The 27,423-nt window shown below is 46.4% G+C and overlaps 1 protein-coding gene across 8 annotated transcripts in view; it reads right to left on the bottom strand.

Moving 5' to 3' along the window:
• The window catches only part of Rgs8 (regulator of G protein signaling 8), a 39,582-nt gene extending 14,931 nt beyond the window's left edge, over positions 1-24,651 (bottom strand). The window contains exons 1-5 of one of the 8 annotated variants that reach the window (XM_047519739.1): positions 24,462-24,528; positions 13,631-13,704; positions 11,606-11,734; positions 8,816-8,917; positions 7,950-8,014 (exon numbers count right to left, since the gene is read on the bottom strand). In XM_047519739.1, the coding sequence (XP_047375695.1) occupies positions 7,950-8,014; positions 8,816-8,917; positions 11,606-11,631 (193 nt within the window). In that variant the 5' untranslated portion in view covers positions 11,632-11,734; positions 13,631-13,704; positions 24,462-24,528. Of the gene's footprint in view, positions 1-7,949; positions 8,015-8,815; positions 8,918-11,605; positions 11,735-13,630; positions 14,011-14,038; positions 14,132-14,800; positions 14,913-24,461 lie in introns of those variants that run through there. The other 7 variants (XM_047519740.1, XM_047519741.1, XM_047519736.1 and 4 more) reach the window with 7 other exon arrangements.
• Positions 24,652-27,423: the final 2,772 nt, after the last annotated feature.

The raw sequence follows: 27,423 nt of genomic DNA, 5'->3' as shown, positions 1-27,423 counted from the left end.
TATGCCACCCCCATCCTTTCTTCTTTTCCCTTCTCTCCACCAGGACCCTCTCCTTGACTTCTACTTGTCCATAAACTGCTGGCTTATCTCTGACCTCGTCAGTAACTCCCAGCATCACTGGGGTGGCCACACCAGCTGTCGCTGTGCTTCCTCTACCAGGACCCATGCACCCTGCACACTGGACCAGGAAGCTGGACCGAGCAACTTTTAACTCAGATCCCAGCAGCTATTCTGCCTGGAATTGTGAACTGGCTCTGACACAGCTAAGTGTGAGCTTGAGCGGGAGGCTTGACCTCTCTGTGCCTGGGTTCCCTCATCTGCGAAATGCAAACGCGAACAGCACCTCCTTGGGAGGGCTCCAGGATGCCACCAACTCCCACCTGTAAACCACAGGCACAGCGCTTCCTGTGCTGGTGACTGTTGCTTCAGTACTTTGATGGTGCCTTAGAATATAATACACCCAAAACCAAATGCAATCGGGTGACTTAGAGGGGTCAGTGGGTGGTGAGCAGCTCGGAACAATGGAAAGAAACAGGGGGGTCTGCCTTTCAGTCATTGCTTTCCATTTCGCTTGGGTTTCCTTTGTGTGACCCTCTAAGGAATCAAGGGTCTAGGAGCACCAAAAAATTTTTATATTGGTGCCTCTCCAGGAGCAGGAAGGGATAGGCTTGTCCAGGAGTCCTGGAAGGGTGGACAGAATAGCGCCATTCTCTTGCGCATCCACAGAATCTCCAAGAACATACCGGGCTGCACATGCTGCCGCGGCTGGCTTCCTCCCTCTAGTTCTTTGATGCAGGGTGCTTACATAAGGAAAGAAACTGGGTCAATGTGAATGAGCAGTGCAGCTGGTGCAGCAGGGAGGGTGGCTTAGGTAACAGTTCAAGGTCCAGCGGCCCTGGTTCACTGGCTTCAGGGGTGGGCTTCAGCCTCGCGCACTTCCCAGGCTTGGAAAAATACAGGATCACAAGGCGAAAAAAAAGTTAAGCTCTGTGTTTATTAAAGTGCTCCCCCAAAGACCATGGTCCTCTTATCTTCCTGATCAATGGGAGAAAATAGCCCAATGAATGGGTTTCAAGGTCAGGCAGAGGTTAGAACTTTGAAAGAAAATACATTTACAAAATACAAGACATATATATATATATATATACTCGTGGTGAAGTCAAATTCTCCTTGATTGGGAACCACGCCACCGATTTGAAATTTGTGACAGGAACACCTTCAGGATCAAAATGTTTTTAAACAGATAACTGGAGCTAAGCAAGATTCAGGTAGGGAGATTACTTAGAGAACGAACTATTGCCAGTTATAATATTTATTGGCAGGTAATAAGTGTGCTAATTATACTTCAGTCTTATGAGTAATGTGATTTTCTTCAATGATCTGTACTTTGCTAGTGTATATACAGCAAGATGATATATTTAATTGTAGTGGTCTGAAAGGCTGTGAGAACCTTTGTGCTAGAAAAGACTTGATCATGTCCTACGTTGGGCACAGAGAAACAATGATGCTTTGAGGCTGCCTGACATCTTACTCCTAGGATGTGGGAGCAGAAGAGGGAGGAGATCCTGGGCCTTCCAACCCCTCTTCCAATGTTCTATCCCAATCCACAAGCAGAAGTTAAGCTGAGCCATCAAGAAAAACAAGATAGAGACTGTATCTACAACTATTGCAAGAAATTGACAAGGAGTTTAATATCAATGGGGGAAAAAATAGACATGCCCTTAATAGGACGAAAGCATAGCATTCACAAATGACTCATTTAATAAAGAAGTAACATAAAACCTCATGTGCACCAGTGCATAGCCTAAAGGATTTCAAAAATTAAGTATCCAGGATTTTTCTCAAGTTGCTTTGATAAGGGAATACTGCAGAGACTCTCAAAGAAGGAGCATATCAAATTCACCTGCTGGGCTTTTAAAAACTACATCCCTAGCAGAATTCCCCTGAGTTCATGAGGAAATGAGGAGGGGATGCCAAAGGCTCAGGGGGCCATGGGGTGGGTGATACAGAGCCTGAACAAGCCCCACTGGGGATTCTAATAGTATCCCCGATCCACTGCCACAAGTTCCAATGGGATTAGGAGGGTGGTACAATCTTGGGCATACAGGATATATAAGATGCATGTTTTCTCAATGAGTTGAATGGTATGTTCTAACAAAAATAATAAAGACAGTTACCTCTCATTGAGCCCCTCCATTGCAAGTCATCATGTTTAGCATTCCACAAAAGCTGTCACAGCGAACCCTCATCACTATACTAGGCACGTCTCCTTGTTCCTGTCTTACGGATGAGGAGAGTGAGGTTTGCAGATGTGAAATCATTTGCAGAAGTCATACAGCTGGTAAGACTTATGGATGTGGGAGTTTGTCCAGTGGCTTCCATCCAGACCCTTCCACCAAGCCTCCTAAGTTGCCTGGGATGGCCCAGGCCCTCCTTCCACAAAGGCCAGATGGGCACACGTTCCTGGGTGCAGGTAAAAATCCAACATGGAGATGATGGAAGGAAGCAAAGACATGTCTGTTCCACACGCTGCACCTCACACATCTGTTTCTAACTCTGCCTCAATCTCTCCAGAAAGCACAATTGCCATCTTTGTTGATATCCTGTCATCCCCTCCTCCCTACATCCATGGGATCTGTGCCCCATGCTGGATGATTAGAGACCTGTGCTGCCTGAGAGCTGCAGAAAGCAGCCAGACAAGATACAGTATTTTGTGTATTTCTTGGAAAGCCAGAGCCACCTGCTCCACCAGCAAGCTCCATACTCATGTCTTCCTGAGTGTGTTGGAGAACAGTCTTCTTGTGCCCCAGCATACACAGGCGTTCCTGGAGAGCTGGTGGTAAAGCAAACCCAGGACACCCCCAGGGATTCTGATTCTGTGAGTCTGAGACAGGACCCAAAATGTTCTCACAAGCTCCTGACAGGGGTTGGTGCTGCCTCCCTTGGATTGCACTTTGAGTAACACTGTTCCAAAATCTTCCAGCTCAGAGAGGGATGTTGGGGAGGGGGGTGGGCTGTAAATGGAAACTGTGTATTCTAGACTTAAAGGCCATCTAGATGAATAATTTAAGAAATTTAATGAGCTGATAACTTAGTCTCTGTTTATTTGTTTGGGGTTTTCTGTTTGGCAACTGTGTGACCAGTTCAAGTCATTCTATTTTTTATATCTCAATCATTATCTCAAAGGGGACTAATTTTTAAAAACTCAAAACTTCTTTATTGGTCTCATTTTCTCAAAGATAAATAAACCCTCTGCAAATGCAAAAGAGTTTTATGTTGTCACATTGCACTTAGTATCCCCTGGGCCTGATGGGGACAGGTCAGTATGGACCCTCCATGCTCTGTGCAAACAATGACGCAAGGCCTAACTTCCAAACAGAGGCCCAGAGTGAGGTGCTGGGTCATCCAGGTGCGGGGTCAGGTGAGAGAAAAGGGTAAGAAATGCAACCCACAACCGGACCCTAAAACTGGAGTCCAACTATTTGTACAAAACATACAAAGGAAGGAGAAATGGAAGAGGGAGAGAAAGAAGAAGGGAGAGAGAAAGGGAGAATTTATTCAGACACAGAGTGTCCCTCTAAAAGCTGGACCAATCACAAGCCTATGTCTGAACCTCATCAAGAACGAAAGCAGAGGCCAGATAATTATGTTCCTGTCCTCCAGCAACCTGTCAGAAAAGATCTCACCCAAATGAGGAGCCTTCATTCTTCTGGGTATAAGCTGTGAGCAGAAAGACCTCTGGGGACTCACACATGTGCACAGACACACACACACACACACACACACACACACACACACACACACACGTGCGCACATACCTTTGGGGCAGATACATGCACAACTCAAGATACCAAGTCTGACTGTTAGTGGGGAAAGATGCAAAATTAACACACATTAGAAACCTTCCTAGTTAATGAAATCATCAGCCGTTTCAATTGCATTTACATTTGTTTAAAGAAACAAGGAGCACTTAGCTCATGGTTACTTCCAGGCCTCCTTGGGTAGCTTTCCTCTTTGTATTGCATTTGTAAACAAATATGATTGGAAATAAAACTACTCCAAATGTTTGCCTTCCAGGTTTTTTCTTTTTTCTTTTTTTAATTCTGAGGCTTAAGAAATAGCAAAGTTGCTTTCCTTTTGCCTGAGGTTTGAGCCCATGAAGCGCTCTGCCAACGAGGGACCGTGCCAAGGAGGCCAGAAACCTGGAACACGGGCACCTCGGTCCCTCTTCTGGTTGCTGGAGCCATTTCAGCTTGGAAGCAGTTTTACATAAGCCTGCAGGCAGCGCTGAGTCAAACCACCTGCTGTAGGTGATTGGTTACTGCCCAACCTCCATGTTTGCTAAAGAATGCCCCAGGTCCAGGGGGTAGAACTGGATCCAGCCTCTGACATGTCCTAGTCCAGATCCTATGCTGTATACGCAAGGTAACAGATTTTTCAAGAGGCTCAAGTACTTCATTGAAGCCACCCGGTTATCCAGTAGCAGAGCTGGGTCAAAATCAGGAGCACAGATTTCACTCTGTCAGTGCTATTCGTTTAATTGTTCAAAAGCTCGTTCCCCAGTGAACTGGAAAGCATGCTCTAAACTAAAAGCAGTCCTTCCATTCCCACACTGCTAATATTGACAAGACAGAATTTAAGAGGAACACTGAAAGTCAGAATTCCATTTGAAATCTTGAGGCCACCTACAGTGTGATCACACCTCCATCTTTTCTTGTATTATCCGTGTGCACCTATCTCCTCGGATGGCTACATTCTCCACCAAGGATGGACTGTCCCGTTCATCTCTGTGCCCCATCCCAGCTACATAGCACAGATTTTGTGCATAATGAATACTAAGCACATCTCTTAAAAAATAAACGATTACTCAGCTATAAAGAATAATAAAATTATGGCATTTGCAGGCAAAAGGATGAAATTGGAGAATATCACGCTAAGTGAGATAAGCCAACCTCAAAAATCCAAAAGACGAATGATCTCACTGATAAGCAGATGATGACACATAATGGGGGGTGGGAGGGGGGCAAGAATGGAGGAAGGAGGGACTGTATAGAGGGAAAAGAGGGGTGGGAGGGGTGGGGGGTAGGAAAAAATAACGGAATGAATCAAACATCATTACCCTATGTAAATGTATGATTACACAAATGGTATGCTGTTACTCCATGTACAAACAGAAACAACATGTATCCCATTTGTTTACAATAAAAATAAATTTTTTAAAAAATTGTTTTTTAAAATAAATAAATAAATGAGTGGCCAAAACATCCAGGCAGAGGAGGAATAACAAAGATATTCTGTAATTATCTGGATTTTCATGGAATAAAAATTTTAGGGAGGACAGCTGGTCATGGGTGGAGAATTACCAGGGTGTAGGTTCTAGACTAACACACATTTTCTAGAGCCTGGTCATTCAGGGACTTTATTTTCAACTTCTTCAGATGTTTTCTGTCTTAATTGGAAGCTCCACACACATCTCATCAATGCTGTCCCTCCTAAGGGACCAGCATACATACAGTCCCCTTAGAGAAGTTTAATCAGTCCTAACTGAGTCACAACACCAACCCAAATTCATTAGACTTTCAGAAAGTTGGCAACACCCTTTAAAGTAATCTGGACTGTAACTTCTCTGCAGCCTCCCAGAGGGATAAACATTCAAGTTCAAGTTCTAAAAGCTTGAGATTCTACCAGTGACCCTTAACAAGGACTCCTTTCTTCTCAAGGACATTCACTCCACAGGCTTTTTGTTCCAAACTAACAGAAATAAAAAACAGAAAATCAGATTCCAAGAGAAGATCATAGAACTTGAAAGCTCGAAAAGCCCATTTCTGTAGTTATTTGACAAAGAAGCAAATTGGTGTCAGACTGTAACCCCTTAGCCGCACCCCTATCTCAGAAGAGTGTCCTTGCGTTCCTGGAAAAACAAAAGCATCCCTGACAGAAACAGAAACATGTATCTTCAAATCAAGAGTCATTGAAGAGAGCAAATAAAATTAAACCTCTGAAATCTCCAGGTCTTCCCACTGCAACAATAAAATGCACCCCAAATTTCCAACGCCTAATTTCACCTCCATAAACTTGTCTGTAAGGGCTTAATATTAATCACTGACTGCAAAATTTGTAACTTTATGCTCAAGGCATAATTTGTTTTGCATTTGATAAATCAAAGTATCATTTTTAAAACTACTGGCTTATCCTTACATACATCTGTGAGCAGATAGCCCAGAATCCTCTAAAAGTCTGTTCACTGATGAAGTTTCTCATATGCAGGTGACAGGTAGCAAGCAGGTATTTCTAACCCCATTTCAGAATGAGGAAACAGCCTCAGGGACTTGATCTAAGCGAATCCATTGTGAGGCAAAAATAGAAAACAAACTTCAAGATGACCTTGAATCAAAACCAGTCAGAAAAGAAGGCATAAATTGGTAGTGACACTTGTTTTAGGCAAATTTGACTCCAGAAAAATTGTCAGAATAGCCTCATTTTAGAAAGAAAAGAAAGGCATTACTGTTGAATCCTAAATGTTATCATACATATGCCGTTACCTTGCTAAATTCGTGGCATAAGATTTCTGTGTGGGGTTTAGCCATATGGTATGTATGCTGTATCTATGCTGCTTTATTTTCCTAAGTACAATCCATGGAATACTAAAGTGACTATTTGCTTCACAAAATTACTTGTTACAATATGTGCTTATTCTTAGATTTTGTATTTTATTTTAAAATCAGTTCAGAAGTATTTGTTACTTAGTTTATTAAGGACCAAGGGCAGAGTCAGAGGAAACTGTTCAGCAAGTGGAAAGCAAAAATCACTTCTAGAGACATCTTCTGAAGACCAAGGGACTCCATCAAGACCACCCACCTACCTAGGAACCAAGCTGGCTTGGAACTGGGAACAGGTCTAACTCCCACCAAGCGCCTTGAACTTAATTGTACAAACCGTGTTCCCCAGTTAGGTGGAGACAACAGCCCAAACACCCCTGCTCCCAGATTAGTCACCAACATGACAGACTTAAGGGGAACACCAAATGCCTGTGTGAGACCTTCCAATCTTACAGCACCCCTTTTTCTTCCCGCCTCTGCTCTGCCGCTTCTGTGTTTTTAATGACACTGGGATTTCAAAGCCCAACAAATTTGGACTTGCTCATGAAGAGAACAAAGAAAGAGCTGGAAAGCTGGCCCAACAACAAACTCCCTCCCTGCACCACAACGTGATGCATGTACTCTGTCTCTGCAGCAAATAAAAGATCTAACAAACAGGAAGGGACGACATGATAGAGGAAGAGGGATAGCTGAGGCTGTGTTCTAGTCAGAAACTGGGGGCACAATGCAACTGAGGTAGTAATCCCCCCAAATAAAAAGCAACAAGAAAAATCAGAATTCTGTCACCTTGAGTGAATAATAAGTTGGACAGAACATGCTCTGAGAGAATACTCGACCCAAGACTCTCCAATGACCCGGGGCGGGGTAGGGGGAGGTCATTTCATTTTATAAACAAGATCCAGACTGGATCACAGATTCTCTCAGACCATGGAACCCATCACTCCAATCCCCTCAGCTCAACTCTCCTTAGTTAAAATTGCTGATTGAACAAAATTGCTGATGGACTAGTTCTGAAATGACCTCCTCTCCCTCAGACACCACTAAGATTTGCTCAGAGGAAACAATTGGCACGTGAGGGGACAAATGAAGACCATACCTGGATTCCTGCAAGTCAGTTGCTGTAACAGGGAGTATGGTGGGACAATGCTGTAAACCCAGAAAACAGAAAAGACCCTCATCTCTCTACACATGAATTATCCGTTTTCCTAACTCCAAGCTCCTCCACACAGGAGTCTCTGTGAACAGGGCTGGGGCGCCTTGCACAGTACCTGGAGCCCAAGAGGCATTTGGTACGAACTTTTATTAAAGGAATAACTTGCTAAAACATGAGACCACTTGAATTCTACTTACATTTATGAGAAAGAAGTACGTCGAAGGAATCTGCCCACCTTGTAGCTTCTTCTGTGGATAACCTCCTAGGAAAGAAGAGACACTACTCTTGAATATTTCTGAAATGATTTCTTCTCCCTCAATCACCACTGAAATTTGCCCCAGGGGACAAGTAGGCACAAGAGGGAACAAACGAAAACCAGACCTGCATCCTGCCATTCAGTGGCTATAAATTTGTGCACTCTTCAGTGATTGTTGGAAAAACTTCAAGGCGGGAATTTGGGGAATTCAGTATGTTGGCTTTCAGTCTAAACAATGAAGTGATGTAACCGATTTAGAGGCATCAAGGTAACAGTGGAAAGAAACTGTCTTGGAGTCAGAAGAGTTAGGCTCAGCTCGTGACTCCATCTCTTGATTTCTTCCCCTCTGAAACAGAGGTAACAAAGCCCATTTCTGAGTTGGGTGAGGGTTAAATGAGGCAACACCTGTGACATCATTCAACACAGTGCCTGCACCGAACAGGCGGGGAATCCAGATCATCTGAATCTAAGCATATTTTTAGAGTAGGTTTGAGTGTTTATTTCCAAATCGAGAGCTCAGATTGACAACTAAGTAGAACCAAGAAGTATCCTTCACCACCTACAGCTTTGTGAGTGATGGGGGTATGGTTTTCTTTGGAGGAAACGGAGGGTTCCCATTCCGACATCGCTAAGCCACACATTCCTTTCACTCACACGCCTAGGGATATTAAAGCAGCTGCCAAGAGGCAGAAATTTATTGTTCTGTGGCTTATCTGGTCAGCAGCTGGAAAAGAATGGGTTATATAACCCCATGGTGGGCACCCCGCCGTGGGCACCCCAGGAGCGCTAGGCTGCCATACTACTCACTTGAGAGCGCGGTTGGGTTTGTCGGGAAGAATAGCTGTGAAATCGCTACATGAGTCTGACTTGTGAGACAGGCAGCCCAGTCGAGTCCTCATGCCTTTGTTCCTGCAACAAGCACAGGGACAGAAGGAGGGGACTGTCAGGATCATAGCTGTCAGCCCAAAGGGACCCTGGAACTGCGACTGAAGGAGCCAGCAGCATGGTCCCCCTCCCCCCAGGGGACCCCTGAAGAACAAGAAAAGAGCACCTAGCATCTAGGGCCATCCTCACTCCTTAGGGTGACTGCAGGGATGCTAATAGGTACCCTACCCCACCCTAGAGGCTTAAGGCTTTTAAAGCTGATGCAGCAAGTTGATTGTAAGTCAATGAAGGTCCTTAGCTGGGAAGAACTTCTAAATTAGGATTCTCTGTAGGGAAAGGAAATACAGTGGTGGCAAAATAACAGTCCATATTTTGCTTTTCTGCCAGGAGGGCAAAGCAGCAGCAGCAGCAGCAGCAGCAGCAGTAGCAGCAGCTTCTAACTGCAAATCCCCAGAAGTAGTACCCACACCACGAGGAGAGAACGGTGTGCAGAAGGCAGAGCGCACATCAGAGTCAGAGTGCAAAGCCTAGGGCTTGGAGGCTGGTTGATTCCCTCTCGGGCTCTGCCACTCATCCCACAAATATACAGAAATGAATGGCTGCAGGCCTCAGGGATCAGTGACTGCAGGCGAGCCGAAGAGCAATTGACGCTCCACAGTTAAGAACCAAGCTCCCCTTCGCCAGTCCTTACACTTGCTTAACTAAACACTTGTATTTCTAACCATGCTTGGGCTTATGACAGTAGGCATATTCAAATTTTTAACACATTTGTTTAGTTTCTCCTACTTTTTATTTTCCAAAAGACCCACACAGTGACAGGATCCATGGAGAAATCATCCCAGCATCTCTGACTCTCAACATTAGCTCTATTTATCTTTAACCAGGGGTTGGCAAACTGCAGCCCTGCAAGGTGCCTGTTTATGTACATAAAGTTTTTTTGGAGCACAACAACACCATTTGTTCACATATTACCTAAAGCTGCTTTCAACGACAAGGGCGAAGTTAGGTAGTTGTAACACAGACTATAGAACTGAAAAATATTTACACTCTGGCCCTTAACAAAATAAGTTTGCTGACCCCTGGCCTTTACCCATGGTAACTCCTCCTGTTGGGGCAAAGGTAAGTAGGAGGGGTTTGCTATGATCGGATTGGGGCTTCAGATTGACTGATAAAAGGGAACTACCACGTGCACATGGGTAACAAAATACCATGGAAATGGTCCTAGGAGATGCCATTTTCCATGTTGAAAGCAAGTCCTTTGGCCAGGCTTTCTTTCGCTCCTTTTCCCAAATCCTGAGACTAGGCAAGGTCACCCAATTCAATCACTTTCTTTTGCCCAAATGGGTTTTCATTCCCTGACCCTGTAATTCTTTTTGTTCGCAGAAATCTTATCCAACAAATGTCTACTGGGTTGGCATTATATTTGGCAGGAATGGACAACATTTGTATGCTACAGCACATCTCCAAAGAGCCTCTTAGGGCTGGAACATCCAAGTTTCCAGAAATATTCTCTCTCCTGCAGAAAATTGGCCTGCACATTCCTGCTCCCATGTCTGATCTCAGTCAGACCACACCAGAGTCATCTCTTTGCATTCCAAAACATTGACAAGAGCCATCGCCTCTCCCGAGACAGCAAGCATCTTATGTGTCCACTCACTCTTACAAATCCCAGGGTGCCCAACAACAGGCCATGCATGCAGCTGATTAAACTGGCTCTGGAGTCATCAAGTTCTGTGAATTCAAGTTAAAGGTCAGGCTGCACCATAGACCTGAACCCAACTTCCTTTGAGGTAATTAATCCCCAGGTGCCTTAGGAGTGTTAGTCATGAAACAGTCAGGTCACTGCCCCCAAAGGACAATTAAGAGGACTCTCAAAAAGTGGCAAATCCACACAAGCCATTTAAGAAGGCTTAGCAGGAGCCAGTATGAGGGGGGTTACTTGTTACCAAGACAACCATGACTCTCCCAAACCACTGGAAAAAGTCTTCTACAAAGTATTCTTTGGGACAAAATGATTTTTATTTTCCACTTTTCTAGCTGAGACCTGAGTTATAATCTTCTAAGAAGTTAGTTAGGTCTCAAATAATGGGAGAAACAAAAGTCAAAGGTTAAGTTACTTAAAAAAAAAAAATTTAAAAACTGGGTACGGTGGCACAAGCCTGTAATTCCAGCAATTCAAGAGACTAAGACAGGAGGATCCCAAGTTCAAGGCCAGCCCTCGTAACTTAGCGAGGTCCTGAGCAATTTAGACAGATTCTGTCTCAAAATAAAAAATAAAAAGAGCTGGGGATGTAGCTCAGTGGTAGAACACCCCTGGGTTCAATCCTGAGTACCAATAAATTAAAAATAAACAAATATTAAAAAAAAAGAAAGAAGTTAACTCTTCCCTATCTGCCATCTCAGGAATTTACAGAGGTCCTACATGGTTCCATACAAGCTCTTGCACAGTCCCTCGTTCTATCCCACAAGTCACAACCAAGAGGTCCTACCAGTCAGTTGAGTGGAGCTAAGGCAAGTTCTGCTTGCAAAGTCACGGCTTTGCAAGAAGCACGCAGGCAAGAGCAGCACAGTCCACGCAGGAGGCCTGGGGGACAGATGCAAGTGGACCACCCAGGGGCTTAAAGGCTTGGGCCCGGCTCGCACAGCAGGGGAGGTAGGAAGGTGGAGAAAAGAGGAAAGGGGCAGGGACAAGAAAGGTCATGGATCCATTACCTGCGTGGCATCAGTAAGGCAGCCATACAGGCATCCGCTTACGATTAACCCTTGGGCTGGTTGGCTGGGACGTCAGGGCAGCAAATAAGACTGCGGGGCTCAGGGATTTACCCTTTCACGTCCTCTCACCTAAAATCAAAGAATCTGCTGTAAGAGGGGCCGCCCTCTCTCGTCTGACTACACAACCTTTCCTTCAGATGGCTATCCACCAATGGAGTGCCTCCCCACACACACACCCCAGCCCCCACAAATGTCTGCTTATCCTTAGCAGGGGTGACCAACCAAGGATGGACAACAACAAATGGTTGGGTGACTTCATTCTGCTGACCACTGGCGGGAAGTTCCTACTTCCCCAACCACTGGCCATCAATAGAAAATGGGACACGTGTCCCCAGGAGGCATGGGCCTGGCAAACCAAAAATTACTGTTCTCTTTCTCTTACTAGAGTGGGGCCCAAGTGACCAGCCAGGAAGGGAGGAGGGAGGGGGGCAGCCCTTGCTCCAGAATAATTTGGTTGGCTGCTGCTTTGGTTCTCGCCTCCCTCCAAGGGAACCTGTCCCAGGTGGGAGTGCGTGAAGGCTTGAAAGATGGGAGCTGGAGAGAGGTTGAAATAACTCCAAGGGAGCCCCTTCAGTGACCCTGCTTGTTCCTTTGCAGGGATCACAGGCACAGACTGAAGAAATGAATATGCAAGTCACTCTTTCAGGCCCATATGGAGGTTGTGTGACCTTCCTCAGCTTGAAGACTGGCCTGTTCTTGACCCGAGGCAGGGAGGACGTGGGGGTGGGGAAAAGGGGATACTGAGGTTGAAGGCTGATTGACTTATAGTCTCTCTCCTGAGGGTCCCATTCTCAATGCTTCAGACCCTTTGTTCCCACAGAAGAGAACTGAGAGGAAGGAACACGTGAAGAGAGCAGCCTATCCATAAAGGGTTCCCCTGGGGAACTCTGACACCAAACACAGAATCCATTTTCAAAGAAACCTAATTTAGATAGATAAGATTCCTATGTGAGCTACGCCATTTAAATTATTTTGGTATTACCCTGAACATTTCACAAATACTTTTTTAAATTGCTTCCCTCATATTACTACAATTAATAAATTTAAAAGATCGCTTTGTTACAACTAAAAGAAAGAGGAAAAACTTAGGTTTTATGCAAAGACGCATCCCCATGGATTGTGTTCCCGACAATAAAAACAGTTTTCCCCAATCATTGTCCAAACTGGGCTTACACCTGCTTGCCCAGAAGTCAGGAAATCAAAGCCCTTTACAGTGGCAAGGGCCCCTAGAGATCATTCTTGGGGCACCTTCTTATGGGATTTGCTCCCAGGAGTGGGGGAAGCCCCTGCCAGCAGCCTCCATTACCCAGGAGCTGGGCACAACCAGAGACTACTACCCGCAAGCACCAGGCAAGGTCACTTAGGGCAGGAGACCACTCAACCTCTGTCCCTGCCTTGTCATCCTTCTTTCTCACTGCCAGCCCACACTGGCTTGCCCATGCCGTTCAAACACCTGCCTCTCTGTCTTCCAAATCCAGCTCTGCCCAAATTGCCCCTCAGCCCCGCCCCCCACCCCCACTGATCCTTTGATGAGCTCAACCTTGGATTCCATTAAATAAGAACTAGGAATATACTCCGACCCAGCTGCCTTGACCATTCCAACACCTTGGGCCTCTTGTCCCAATTGGCCCTAGACTTTTTTTGGGGGGTGGAATCAAGGGGTTGCCCAGAGCCCAGGAAGTTCAGAGGTATGATTGCACCCATACTAAGTACACCCTGGTAAGTGGGCACCATGTCATGGGTGACGCTGGGGCAAACAGGATGGGACGTAGTAGAAAGGGAAGATACTCAAGGAAAAAACAGGTTAAAAGCAAACATTTACAAAGAGGGGGAGAGAAACTAAGAGCCTCAACTGGGAGAAAGCAATCAATATGCATGAAGAGGCAGGTTAATTAAATATGGATAATGCAATCGGTGCACACAGACCCCCGGGGGAGAGAAGAGAAAAGCAAAAGCAATACTCACTGTCGTTGACCAGTCCTCATGGCCTGCAGGTCTTTACCAACTGGATGGTCAGAGAGGCTGCGGGTTAAGAAGCTCTGAGGAAAGAGTAGAGCTTGCTTTTAGCAGTGAAGTCCTTGGCAGGTGAAGGGCATGTTTGCATGGACACAGTCTCGCTCACACATACATACACAGGCATGCGTGCACAACACACCTCCCACCACTTGAGCCAGGCAGCAAGCAGCCCCGCTGAAAGCTCTTCTCTCTGCTTGTCACATCCAGTAAATACTGAAGCAGCCTACACCCAGCAGGCGGCGGCTTGGCTCCCGGGCACGGTCTGCACGCCCATCCTCATTGGCAGGATGCAGGAGGTGCCCCTGAGCAGAGCTGACCTGGCACGCTGCCCGCACCTTCCTCCTCAGCCTCACTAACCTGCAGCTCCTCTGGCTACAGCTCAGGGAGAAGTCCCCATAGCCCACAGCCGCCTCTCTGCACCCAGTGAAGAGTAGGTATTAACTCTTTCGGGTCACCAATAAGCCGAAAATCAAGAGTCCAGAGGACCCTCTTCTAATGAGCTCTGCGACTGGTTGAAGCTCGTAGCTGCACAGGGAGCAGGGAGCATAAAGATCTTGCCCCAGACAGCTGCTGACAGCAGGAGCCAAGCCGAATCAAATCTCCTAATGAGCCAGGAGGAGGGGGCTGTCTTGCTGGGTGTGATGTGATGTGATAAATGCAGAGAGCAAGAAAGCTACGGGGCAGGTCACACATCTAAATTCCACCCCCTTTCTCCCAATTTCTATTGTGCTGCACTACCAAGCCAAACCACACAGCCCTGAAATTACCCCTCTCTGCCACATCTCATCTGTCCCCTTACTCTACAGAGGCTCCTCTCCCCCAGCCCATTTCCACTCCCACCCCCCACCGGTGCCAACCACACCGCTCCCCACTTCTTAATGAGAAATTTCCACCTCCTCCACCTCCCCAAACGTGCATATTTCCAACCCTGTGCTTCTGCCTCTCACCTGGGTTTTCCTACAGTAGAAACTCACCTCTCTCCCTCATCCATCACCTAGCAACTTCCCCCTACTTGCATCTGTGATGGAGTGAGACTTTTCTCTTTGTTCTGCCCAATCTGCACATCATCCCTATTTTTCTGTCTCTTTTCCAGTTTTTCTCTCGAGCCTCCTTACCCACCTTGATTTTCACACTGCCTGTTTCTGTTTCACAAGGAAGACTTCCTGCTCGCCCTTGTACAGTGGTTCTCCAAGACTGATGCCCAGACCAGAGTCTCAGCAGCATCTGGGAATGTGTGGGACATGCCAATTCTTAGGCCCCACCCAGACTCGCAGCATCAGAAACTCTGGGGACTGTGCTCAGACTTCCAGGTGATTCTGATACATGCTGAAATTTGCAAACCACCATTCTGGGATAAAGTTTGTCTTACACTCTGGATCTCTAAGACTGTCTTCATATTCCCTCAGGAACTAACCAGTTCCAATACACCTAGACTAGCTACAAGTCAATTCTGAAACCCAGCAGGTAGCAGACAGAAAGTAATGGTTTTATAATAAATGGATTCCATTTGTTTAACCTCTTATAATGCATAAAGGACATGTATTGTCACTCACCAATCACATGCCATGACCAGAAAGAGTATTATTATTCCCATGTTACAGATGAGAAAACTGAGGGTAAATATTATGAAGTGCCTCTTTCAAAGTGATGCAATGCACAAGAGGCAGACAAGGAATTTGTGTCTTATGACTCTAACAGCAGAGCTTTTTCTACTACGTCATATGACCCAGTCTTTCTGAGCAGATTTATTGGTGCTAAACTTATATTCTGACAGTGAAGTGATTCTGCTGCGACTATTCATTGCCTAATGATAGGATGAAATAAAAATTCTGATGCTACCTCCATAGTGACTCATTGTCTCTCTCTGAAAATGTCCACACTATAAGGCAAAGGAAACTTCATACTACAAAACAAACTGCAAAAGTTTTCCATTCTTTATAACTCCTGTCTTGAACCCTGATGCTAGCTGGAATTTAGAACTCAAGCAGAAAGAAAATCCTTCACTTCTGGACATTTTCCTGGTACACTGTATATAAGGAAACAGATACATATAGAAGCACCAGTAAATAAAGGCCTATTGATAGGCACATTCCTAGTTCAAGGTATGTTTAAAACATAAGGTGAGTCCACCGAGCAATATTTAATGCACATAGTTAAAGTTTAATAAGCATTGAGTATGTGCCAATGTGCTTTACATTTGAGTTACTTAATTCTCACAGCAATTTTCAGGATTAACATCTTTATCAGCCCTTTTTTTAGGTGGGAAAACAGACAAGGCATTTTTAAGCAGCAGAGCTGGGGTCTGATATCAAACTCAGTGCTGCTGTGCCCGTCACTTTACCACAAAGGGGACATCACCCTGTGACTCCTCCACCAGGGCTAACTTGGTGGGATGAAGACACCCTCCAAGTCTCCCGCTGCCAAGTCTGATTCCCAGGATGGAAAGGGACCAGGGAGAGAGGGCAGGGTTGCAGAAGGCCCAAGTCTCAAGTGGAAGCTGATCAATATTAACCAGCCATCAGAATCCTCAATTAGCTTTAGAGAGATAATATAGTCACAGGATGTCAATAAGTCAAATTGAAGAAAAGAATGGGATTGGAAAGAGCAGAGGGGCAAGAATGTGTGGACATATATAACACGAGGAAAGAGAGGCGATTAAAACCTGTTCAAACGTTTTTACCGTAACACTCCTAAGCATTAGGGAGTAACTCCAAAGCACCCAGTTTGAGAAATACAGACCTGATCCAGGTGCTTTCCTTCAGGAGAACTCTAACATAATCTTCCAAAGAGATGGGTGCGTAAGGAATCCCAGGGGGCTATCAAGCTGAACCTAAGGTAAAGTACTCTAGCATGGTCTTCTTCCCTGAAGGAAGGAGACAGGAAAAGATTGGTGGGCTTCAGTGTGTGGAGGTTGGAGCACACCCATTTGTCCTCTGCTATCCCCAGGCTTATGGTCCTGGTCAGAAAGGTGAAGTTCTCGATTCTTTTCTGGATACTGCTCCTGGCTTACTGACTGAAGACTGGGCACAGGGCATCCCAATTGGCCAAGATACTTGATTTTTCCAAAAACCTGATGACAAGCCCGCTCTGTTTCTTCAGCTGCCTGCACCCCTCCGCTCTTGCCAATCTAAAGCACTCCTCTTGAGAAACCTGCCTGCTCCAGCTGCACACCTCTGCTCCTCTTCAGAATCTGGTCTTCAGTCCTGCTTTGAGGGAGCTCCAGGCTGTTCGTCCAGAGATGTGCTGGACAGCTCCACATGCCTCAGACCCACAGACACCCCTGTACTGGGAAAAACCACGTCTTCTCCCAATCCCTGATTCCAGCAGGACTCTGCTTGTTCCTGGCATCACTTTATCCTAGTCCCTTGGGGTAAGACGTACAAATATTTCTGACTTATTTTTGTCTATTCCTCTTGCTGAATTGGTTTATAAATCTCACGGCTCTATTTCTGAAATACTCCTTAACTTCAATCCCTCCCATCCATGGGCACTGCAGTGAGAGGTTATTCAGCTCACAATGCAGTGTGTGTCCTCCCCTTACAATCGGATCTCCCTGCCCGTTCCTTCCTCTCCCAGCGGCAAACCTCACACACCATATGACCGTCTGTTACCCACTGAACAGGTTCCATAAAGCGGCTCATCTGTATGAGAATCTGTGTAGGTTCCATGGTGCTTCCACACTGTGCCTGACAATAGCTGGTCCCATCTACCCATTCAGTTTTATACCTCATTGCTGTCACTCACGCAAATGCACCCATGCACCCGATTCCTCTGCAGCTCCCTCTGCTCGGAATGTCCCCACCCTAGCTCTGCCAGGTAACTCCCAGCTCCTTTTCTAAACTCATTGTCTACAAGCTAAAACTTCCCCTTCCCGGGCTCTTTCAGACTCCTTCAGTCAGGAGGAGCCCCTTCATCCCAGTCCCACCACCTTTCTAGATGATTCCAACAGCCTCCATCAGTCTTCATTGACCCTTTTGATGGATGGCTTCTAATCCTCCCAACTGACTATTCACTCCAAAAAGACAGACTCCACGCTATCAATCCTCATTGCCTCAGATGGAGCAGGTGTTTAATACGTCAGCTGAATTTGATTTTGTGTCCATGAAAAAAATCCAAAAAATCACCAGGCATTCCTTATGGCAGAACCCGAGTTAGACTTCTGCATATCCTGGTCAGTACCGAAGTCAATAGAATGCTAATGGCATTCAGGGGCAGCAGCACAGGTACAGAAGGTTTTTGTAAACTATCCCAACAGCCTAGTGAGGGCAGAGTGGAATTACTCAAGAGCAAAAGGAGCACCTGGCATTGCCACACAGGCCATGAAAATGTAATTAAATTGAAGATAAAGAGAATTAAAGCCTGCAATATAATATTTTAAAAAGCCAGGCTCGTAGAAGAGGAGGTTTATTGCCAAATGCCTCCTGTGTGTTTATTTAATCAACATACCACCTAGGATAGGACCACATTAAAAGCTTTTAATAAAACAGTCATTTGGATATTAGATTTGAATTCTGGTCAGCATGCTCAAGCTCTTCCGCAAATCTTTTAAAAGCAATTTCCACTTCGTAGCTTCCTGGTAACAGTAGAAACATGGATCAACATATGCTGCATTGATTTGGGGTTTCCATGGAGACTGGAAGGACACAGGGAAGGGCAGGACAGAAAGAGGCCACTTGGCCCAAAATTCTACTTTTAAAAAAATGCATCTCAATTTCATTCCTCTGAGCATTTGCAGCCTCATTTCCTGTTCATCAGTTCAAGCATCCAGATATTTAATTTGTAATAACCCTCCTCAACTCCTCATAAGGAACATCAGAAGGGACAGAGAGAGAGGTCAACAACTAAAGCTGGGAGCCCAGGAGGTTTGCAAAGAAAACCAGAGAAGCACAGGATTTTGAATCACAAGAAGATGTCTTTGGTTCTGTCATTAACTAGCTCTGTGACACTAGCTATTCTTATTAACTTTGTGATCACCAACTAACAAGACAAAAGCTTTGAACTTCAGTTTTCTTATCTGCAAAATACAAATTAATATACCTGCCCTGTCTATTCTCCAGGGCAAATATAAGAAAGAAATGGGAAACTATATGGAAAATGCTTTTTAAATTCCAGCACACTGTCCCCTATTATTATATTTGGAGATGGTCTTTTAAATGGAATTTTGCCAGTGTGCAAATATATGCAAGAGAAAGATTGCTGATTTAGGAGAGAGGAGACAGATCTAAGGAAAAAGTCCCATGGATTTGATAGCCCCAAGTCTCATTCTCAGATTCATGATTTTCCAGATCCATAACTGCAGACAGGTCACTTGTTTTCTATATAATTTCAACATAAGTAAAATGAAGATAACTACACTAATGTCGTAGGTAATGTCGTAGGTATCAGGATTGTATTAGATGATATAATAGGGTGTTTACCACCATGCTTGGTCGGCGGCAATTGACTCTTAAATGTAAATCATCTTCACCATTATTGTTATTAGCCTTATCAATTCTGTTTTACTATCTGCAAAAAGGCATTAGAATTCCTACTACTTCCCTACTTTACATACAGCAATTTCTTATTTGATGCCTGTTCAGCTATTTTATAAGCTGTTTGGGAAAAAGTACTATAGAAATAGAATATTATTGTTTAAAGATTCATTTTTCTCCCACTTGCTCACTGGGCTGATACAAAAATGAGTAACGCGTTTGTGAGAATTTCCTAGCATTCCTGAGGATGGGTTCGCGCAAGTTTTTGTTACCTTTCTCATTTCCTCTTGTCCCTCTTGGGCCTTCCTTTGTCTCTTTACCACTCACTGCAGGTTCTTCTTCTATCTACCCTCTTTTCTTTATTCGCTCTCTTTGTACTTTCCCTTCTAAGTATGTCTGGAAAGGAATTTTAAAGTTAAGCTTTGGGGACTTTGATACCTAAACCTACAATTGTTCCTTAGGGCTCCTAAAAATAAATGATATAGGCAAGTTGAAGAAAATGACACAGAATTGAGAGACACAGGTTACACCATGCTGTCTCTCAATGGCCATCAGAGTTTAAAAAAAGAAATCAACCAAATGCATGAACTTCATGTTGGAGTCTGACTCAAATCGAAGACTAAAAATTTGATGAAACAATCAGGAAAATTCCAACACTAATTGGATACTTTCTGATTTGATGACTGCCCTTCCCTGTGGCTCTTTTGCTGGCTCTTCCACCCCATAAACACTGGCATTTCCCCTGTCTCTAACCTTGGCTTCCTGCTCTTCGCCCCTGGCAAGCTGCCTAGGGGAGCTCACCCTTGCCCATAGACCATCCAGGTTGAGTTTACTGACCATATCTCCAACTCTGGCCCCTCTCCCTCAGACAGAATCCTCCAGACTGGGTGACTGAACACACTCCTCGGGTATCACACAGGCACCACAGATGCAAATGTGTATCTAAAAAGTAAGCATATCATATCCCTTCTTTCCCTTACCTATTTTATCTGCCATGCCCTCCCCCACCCACACACAAACACGCAGACGGTGGCTTCCACTGAAATTGCTGCCATCAGTTTTTGATACCGCCATCCACTGAGTAACTCAAACCAGAAATAGAGAAGTAATTAGAGGTGACTCCTTTTCTCTTATCTCCTATCCTCCACCAGCTACCAAACCATGCTGATTAAATCTCTTTCAGAATGTTCAAATCTGTCCTCTCCCCTGCATCCTTACTACCACTGTCTTGGTTCATGTCCTTATGGTGCCAGTTCAGGGTCTCTGGCTCATGTCCTCACAGTATCTGGTCTCTGGGATCCAGCCTATGTCCTTAAATTCAGTTCCATTCTGCAGCCATATCACCAGCGTGAATATCAACACTACTCCCTTCTCTGACATCCTGTAAGGCCCCTGAGCCTAAGCATGAAGTTCAAAGCTTAATAAAGATCCTGCTACATAAACTGCCTCAGATCTAGGTCCTGCCTCCCTTGAGAATCACCCACCTCTCCACTGGCTTGGGCTTCAGATTCCAACTCCACATGGTGTAGAGACTTGGGCACATCTCGCAGGGCTCCTTTACTCCGTTCCCCCTGCCTAGAGGGCCCTTGACCTGACTAGAGCCTCCAGGCCCCTCAAGCTGCACTTGAAGACCTCTTCCTCCAAGAAGCCTTCCAGAACACCCCAGTATGTATGGGCCCTCTGCGTTCCTGTGGCTCCTGGAAAACCACTCTACCTCAGCACCTGGCACAGGTAGATGCCCCCACCTGTCTTTTCCTAACCCAACCATGAGTTCCTCAAGGGCTCAGGAAGCCAACTCATTCATTCAACCAACACTTAAGCATCCCTATGTGCCAAGTGCTATTCCAGGCAGGGGTACCTGCCGTCGCCTATGTACATTACAGGGGGTAAAGTCTGTATTTTTCATCTCTGCATCGCCAAACCTTTGCACAGTGTCAGACACTAGTAGATAAGTAAGTGCTTGCTGAACTGACCAGAATCAGCCATTGTAAGGTGAGACTGGGTTTGGGTTTGAAGCAGAAGCCTGGCCAACAGGACAGCTCAGTGTCATAGAAATGGCACAGGCTCCAACCCTGCCCCTTCCTGGTAGGCTCACCTTAACTTAGAACCTGGTGTTCTCATCTCTGAAATCAGAATTACTAAGGTCATACCAACTTCCTGTGCTACTGTGTTAAAATTCACTGAGATAGAGAAGCAAATATGGGTTGCAAATCATTCAGCCTTATGAAAACATGAAGTCGTATGGAGCACCTCAGAGTCAGAGAGGCAGAGGCCCAACCCCGAAGAGGAGTGGAGGTAGAGGCTGCAGTGGGGGAGGGCAGTGAGGCCGGACATGGGGAAGCAGGAGAACTGGCTTCAAAGTCTTCAGGCAGAGATGTAAGCAGGAGGCACTACCACAACTGAAATGTGGCTCCCTCTTCCTATCTCTCAGTGCCAGGGTGCTGGTTATCAATCTCTTCCCGTCTTAGACAGTAACTAAAGCTTTACCACTAGCCATCAGGGTCCACAGCTGTGGGCAGAAAGCAGCTTCAGCACTCTCCCCCTCCTCTGAATATAAAATAAGCCCTTTCTAATCCTCCATTTTTAATGACTTCAGGCGATGGCTTTCATGTCCTTCCTTCCAGCTCCATTTTCGCCAGCCTCCTAAATCAGGCAGAATGGAAAATCCACAGCCATCGGACCCAAGAATGGGGTTTAACCTCAGCAAAGGCAACAGGAAATAGTGCTGTGCAGACTGGGACCCTGGGGACAATCTCCCGCTGGAATCTGCTCCTAAATTCACAGAGCCCTCTGGGAAATGAGAGCTCTCAGGGAGACGCCTTGCTTTCGGGCATGTGCTGGTTGCACTTGAACGTCTGCACTGGGGGCGGGAGGAGGGACAAGGGCTGTGTGGGTGCACTCTGATGCACAGAGATGCTGAGCAACTTCTCCCTGACACTTTTCCTTGACAGACAAGGCCCTGGAAGGAATCTAACTTAAGCCATTCAGCTTTTCAGAGACCCTCTTCCACCTAGGATCTTTAATTGAAGAATTCAAAAGCCTTTTGGAAACTGCATGCACAGAACATGACAAAGGTCTTGGTGAGATTGCTGGTATTCCTGGTGTGGAGAATGTCCTGACCTACAAGCCACAGAGGGGAAGCAAAGGAGCATCTTCAGCATCTCTATAGATGTAGGTGTTTAGACAAAGAGGAAATGAGAGAGCACAAAACAGAACCTGGGACGAAATTGACAGGAAAAATGTTCCACGCCAAAAAGTCATCATGCAAAAAACAAGTTACATTTGCATGACCCAGTCGCAATTTAAGAAGTGCTTTCTCGTCTCTATCTGAACTTGATCAAGGTTTTAAACCTTCCCGAGCCTCAGTTTATCCCATGAGTTTGGGAGGATTCAACAACATAATGTAGGGAAAGTACCCAGAAAGCACATCCTGACCATGGGAGGTTGTTATTACTCCTTTTCACTGAATCTCACAAACAACTTTGCTAGGAGATGGAGCGTTGTTATTGCTCCCATTTTCCAGATGACCAAAGTGAATCTGCTCAGTGACCCTGAATGCAGGGCCCCAGGTAATTCAGCTAATGGTCCTGGGAAGTCTTGAACCCAGGACCTCCAGTACTTTTTCCACCCTGTCAGCATCTCTGCATGTTTATTGCTGCTGCCGATGCTGACGATGCTGATGCTGATGCTGACCATCACCAAGATCCACATTTGGAGAGCTTTTCTTAATGCCAAGATAATGGATTTTGCTCAGCCATCCATCCAGACTCTCACTGTGTCCCCTGGGAGTACCTGGCATTTGTGACATGGCTATTGTGCCTAAGGAATTACGTTCTCCGGGTCAGAGTTCACTGACCCATGGGAGAAAGACCACAGCCTCATTAGCAGGTTTAATTCAACCAGACAGAGAATATGAGCAGGTTTCTAGGCCCCTTTGTACGTTAGGTATTAAGAGAAAAAAAATTTAGGGACTGGGGATACAGCTCAGTTGGCAGAGTGCTTGCCTTTCAAGCACAAGGCCCTGGGTTCAATCCTCAGCACTGAAAAAAAAAAAAAAAAAAATTTAAATACTAAGACAAAAAAAAAAAAAAAAAAAAAAACTAAAAGAATCTGATAGCCGGGGGCAGCTCATCTTGGCCAGCCTGACCATGTTGAGATGTGGACCAGGTTCCACTCTACTCCCACCAGCCTTCCAGCCCTAACACATGCTTCTTCCAGGAAACCTACGGTAAGGATGAGCAGAGAGCAAACAATTAATAACAGCCGCATTACTGGAAGATCGTTATCATTCCCAGCATAACACCACTGTGGATGGATGTTCAGAGTGTTACTTTTCCCCAGCACTGACCCGGCCTCACAAAGATGTCTAGCTCACTCTCACTCCCCCGTCCCTCCTGCATCCTCCAGGAAAACCCTGAAGTTCTCTAAATCCGTAGGAACAAGTGACCCAAAATTAACCCCAACTGAAGAATGGGTTAAGCTTTTCTTCATTATTTGAGCAGAAGGGAAGCACCCCAAGGTCAGGACCTACAAGCACCTTAAAGCCAGGTTTTCAGTATGTGGTCAAATAACAGTTTTCTGTGGAGTCACACCAACAAAACCAAGAGGCACCTTTGTCCTCCACACTCCAAAAGAAGTCACTATCTAGACATATCAAGGACTCATCACCTCCCGTAGGTGGTAACTGTGCCCCCAACCTGCTGCTTAGAAATTGGTGACCTCTGAGACATTTTAATCTCCCTCCAACTCATTGTGATTGTGAGTCCTTCTGCATTGGAATGTGTCACTAGTGTTAGTCACCAGGAGCACTGGAGACTGGCACACTGACTGGAGACAGATGCTGTGTGCAGCAGACTGCTGTGCAGAGGACCCGTTCAAAACAACAGAAAAAGACATGAATGAAACTGAAAATAAGGAGACTCTGTCACAGTCCAGAGAACAGCCTCCAATACTTTTTAGAGCCCCCCTAAGAAATCTAAGAGTAGAAAGGGGATTCCTTTCAACCCGAAAGCAGGTTTCAGGGGACCCAAGGAGTTGGAGTTGAGGAGGATAGAAAAAATTTTTTTTCAAGAAAGAGCTTACAGCTTAGAATCAACTACATGGAAGAAAGCACGTTCCTGCACCCTTGCTCTGGACAAGAGTGGCAGGCTTACCAGCTTGGAAGAGCCCTATGAGGGGATAAACTGGGACTGTGTCAGGGGAACAGTGCCTCTGCTGCTCCCAGGTATCCTACACCCCTCAGCGAGACGCCTGGCTCCCCGGCTGCTCAGGGACCCACCAGGCCCAGCTGGGAGCAGCTGCTCTCTTACCTGCTCGGTGGTGGGCAGCACAACTGGGAAGATGTGGCTGCTGGGGGCCCCAGCTGGGCATGGTTTGAAGAGCCCCTGAGTGACAGAGTCGGCCACCTCCTGGGACATGGGAGAGGGTGGCCCGCCTCCCCGCAGTCCCTAGAAGAGCGGCTCCAACATGCTGCTCCTGCGGGCGCTTCTTTTCGCCAGGCTTTGCATCTCATGAAAAGGGAAGAGCGAGCGAGCGGCGGGGAGGGGGTGGGGAGAGGAGGGAGGGGAGGGGGCACTCTGACAGATGATGCGCACTGCCACGCAGCCGGGGGAGGACCGCAGGCTCCAGCAGGATGGCACTGCTGTGTGGCTCTCCTGCTGACAGCTCCTCACGGGCAGCTTCCTCCAAGGGGCCAGGGGCTCTCTGGCATTCAGTGAGAGGCAGAGCGAAAGGGGGTGGCAGAGGCCAGAGGTGGGGGCTGGAGATCACCTGGGGCGCAAGAAGGCGAGGTAGGGGAACTGGCATGGGGGAGAAAGGATGACCTGCTTTTGCTCAAAATCAGACCAGGGCAGAAGCGTCTGCTTTATGAGATGGAAACGAGGAAAAGACAAAGCCCCGAATTTCTCGCCTAGCTTCATGGTTTTCTCTCTTGCCTTCTGGACCCACCAAAGCCACTTTGGCTTAAGATTTGGAATGGTCAGGCACAGCTCCAACTTTCTCAAAGAGGAGGGAAAATGAGATACAGATGAGTATTCTGCAGGAAACATTCCCTGTCGCTTTTCGCCCTCTGTGGAAACCAGCCTGAGTACCTGCTCTACCACCTGTCCAGTCTGTGACTGGGGGTCCTGGTGGCAAGAATAGGGAACAAGAGGGAGGAGGATCAGGAGGGCGTGGAGAGAGCGTGCCAGGTGATGCTTCTATCTGTAAAGTTCTATTTGGATAGTCTGGAACAGAACCTTCTAGACAGCTTGGGCCCGTGCTGGGAGTCACTTCTCAGTGCAAGAAATAACCCCGTCAATTCTAGAGTCTGCGTGCAGCAGGCCCAGGGCTGACAGTCACCAGCTCTATTTACAACCACAGTCAGAGATAGACTCTGACAAGGAAATAAATAAACAGTGGAAGCCCGAGAAGACCAGAGGGAGCTGCAGCTGGGGACTCTCAGCTAACGCAGCTCATGAAGGGCCTTCTCTGGAGGGAGGGGCCAGGATACAGAGGGAGCAAAGAACAAAACGAGGCTGCTGCAGATTTCTAGGGAAAGGCTTTTCCCTACTACGAGCTGGTTCTCTCCGGTCAGGCTCATCTCCAGAGATCCACCCAGCACTGACCCAGGAGATGACCTCTCAGGGAAGGCTACCAGGAGGACGCGGCCTCTCTGGACTCTCATGTCACTCCTTCACTGTTGCCTAAAACACTGTAACAGTTCAATCAAGTCAAGTCAATATAACAAAGAACTGTTGGGAGCCTACTATGTGCTGAGGGGGATGCAGAGGCTACCAAGGCATTCTTGCCAGGACAGGTGACCCAGAGGAGTGGAAAGAGATTTGAATGACTGACTGTAGCTCATGGATAAGTGAGCTAAGCACTCAGAGGGCACTGGGGAAATGCTGGGGGCAGGGAGGGTGGGAACAGAGCAGGGGAGACCAAGTCCAGCAGGCAGTCAGAGAAGCCCTCTCAGAGGACGCGCCATCTGAACTGCGCATGGGTGGGACATGGGGATTCTGACAAGCAGAGCTGACTGGGATGGAGAAGTCAAGGCTGAAGAGCAGCCTGGGCAAATCACAGAGTCTAGAGTCGCCTGGCGTGTTGGGAAACGGTGGGTGCTCTTTCCAGGGAGGAGGGAGTAGAAGGTAGAGCGTGGGAGGAGGCCCCAGTGCAGGGTTTGTGTGGACCAAGTCATTCTCAGCCTCAGAGCTGTTTGGGAAGATTCTGAGTCGGGAGGAGCTGGAGGAAAGCAAAGGCAATCCAAGGTCATTACATACTCAAAGACAAGAGAGGACAAAAGCCAGCCGGCATAAGACAAGGGACTTGAAAGGAAAGGATAAAGGACAGAGATCTGGGAAGGCCATGTCTACAGGACCTGACTGGGCAGGAAACTCTTTATGGAGAAGAGCTGAGAACAGCTCTGTAAGCTGTTATGTGGGAGCTAGTTTTAAAGGCTAAGAGACCAAGAAGGAAAAACAGCTTTGGGCCGGTGAAAGAAAGCCTCTGATGTGTTTGGTTGGGGACTGGTTGAGCTCTGTTGCCATGTCAGGACAGAAGATGGAGATATAAATATAGCAGTGGACAGGAGCTCTCTACCCCAAAATAAGAGCTGATGGGAGTAGAAGAAATCACTTAGGGGTAGAAAGAAAAGAGGGGCTAAGGGCAGGACCTTAAGAAGTGACGGTATGCAAAGGAGGAATAGAAGAAGAGGAACCAAGCAAAGAGGCAGAGGAAACATTACCAGATAGAGAAAAAGCAGAAGGATCAGAGTGATGAAGTAGCCCACCGGCTCCCGGGAAGACGAGCGTCTGAGAAGAGCTAAATACTGCAGAGATGTCAACATGAGTGAGAACAGAGATGAAGATAATCATCCTCGAACTTCAGGCATGGGTGACTGGCTTAGAGTCTCAAACTTCCGCAGCATGAGAATCCCCTCCTGTTAAAACACAAAATAAACCCCCTCAGAGTTTCTAATCCAGTCAGCCTAGGGTACGACGGTCTGAGAATTTGTGTTTGTAACAGATTCAAAGTGGTGCTCACGTTGCTGGTCTCAGATTTGTGCTTGACAACTACAGGCTTAGAGCACTGCATCTTGGATTTTCCCAACATGGCACATGCAGAAAATAATTTTTATCGGGGATGCTAGAGTACTAAGAAGCCGAGGGTACTGCCAGGCTACCCAAAGGCTGGGGGAAGAAATACTTCCACATACAGAAGCATATGTTAAGCAAATGCATTGGGAAAGTTTGGCTCACTGGAATGAAAAAAGGGGTCAAGCAGCAAAATTTG

This window comes from Sciurus carolinensis, chromosome 12, assembly GCF_902686445.1.
Source record: "Sciurus carolinensis chromosome 12, mSciCar1.2, whole genome shotgun sequence".
Classification (NCBI taxonomy): domain Eukaryota; kingdom Metazoa; phylum Chordata; class Mammalia; order Rodentia; family Sciuridae; genus Sciurus; species Sciurus carolinensis.
This window is presented reverse-complemented; position numbering and strand designations above follow the sequence as displayed.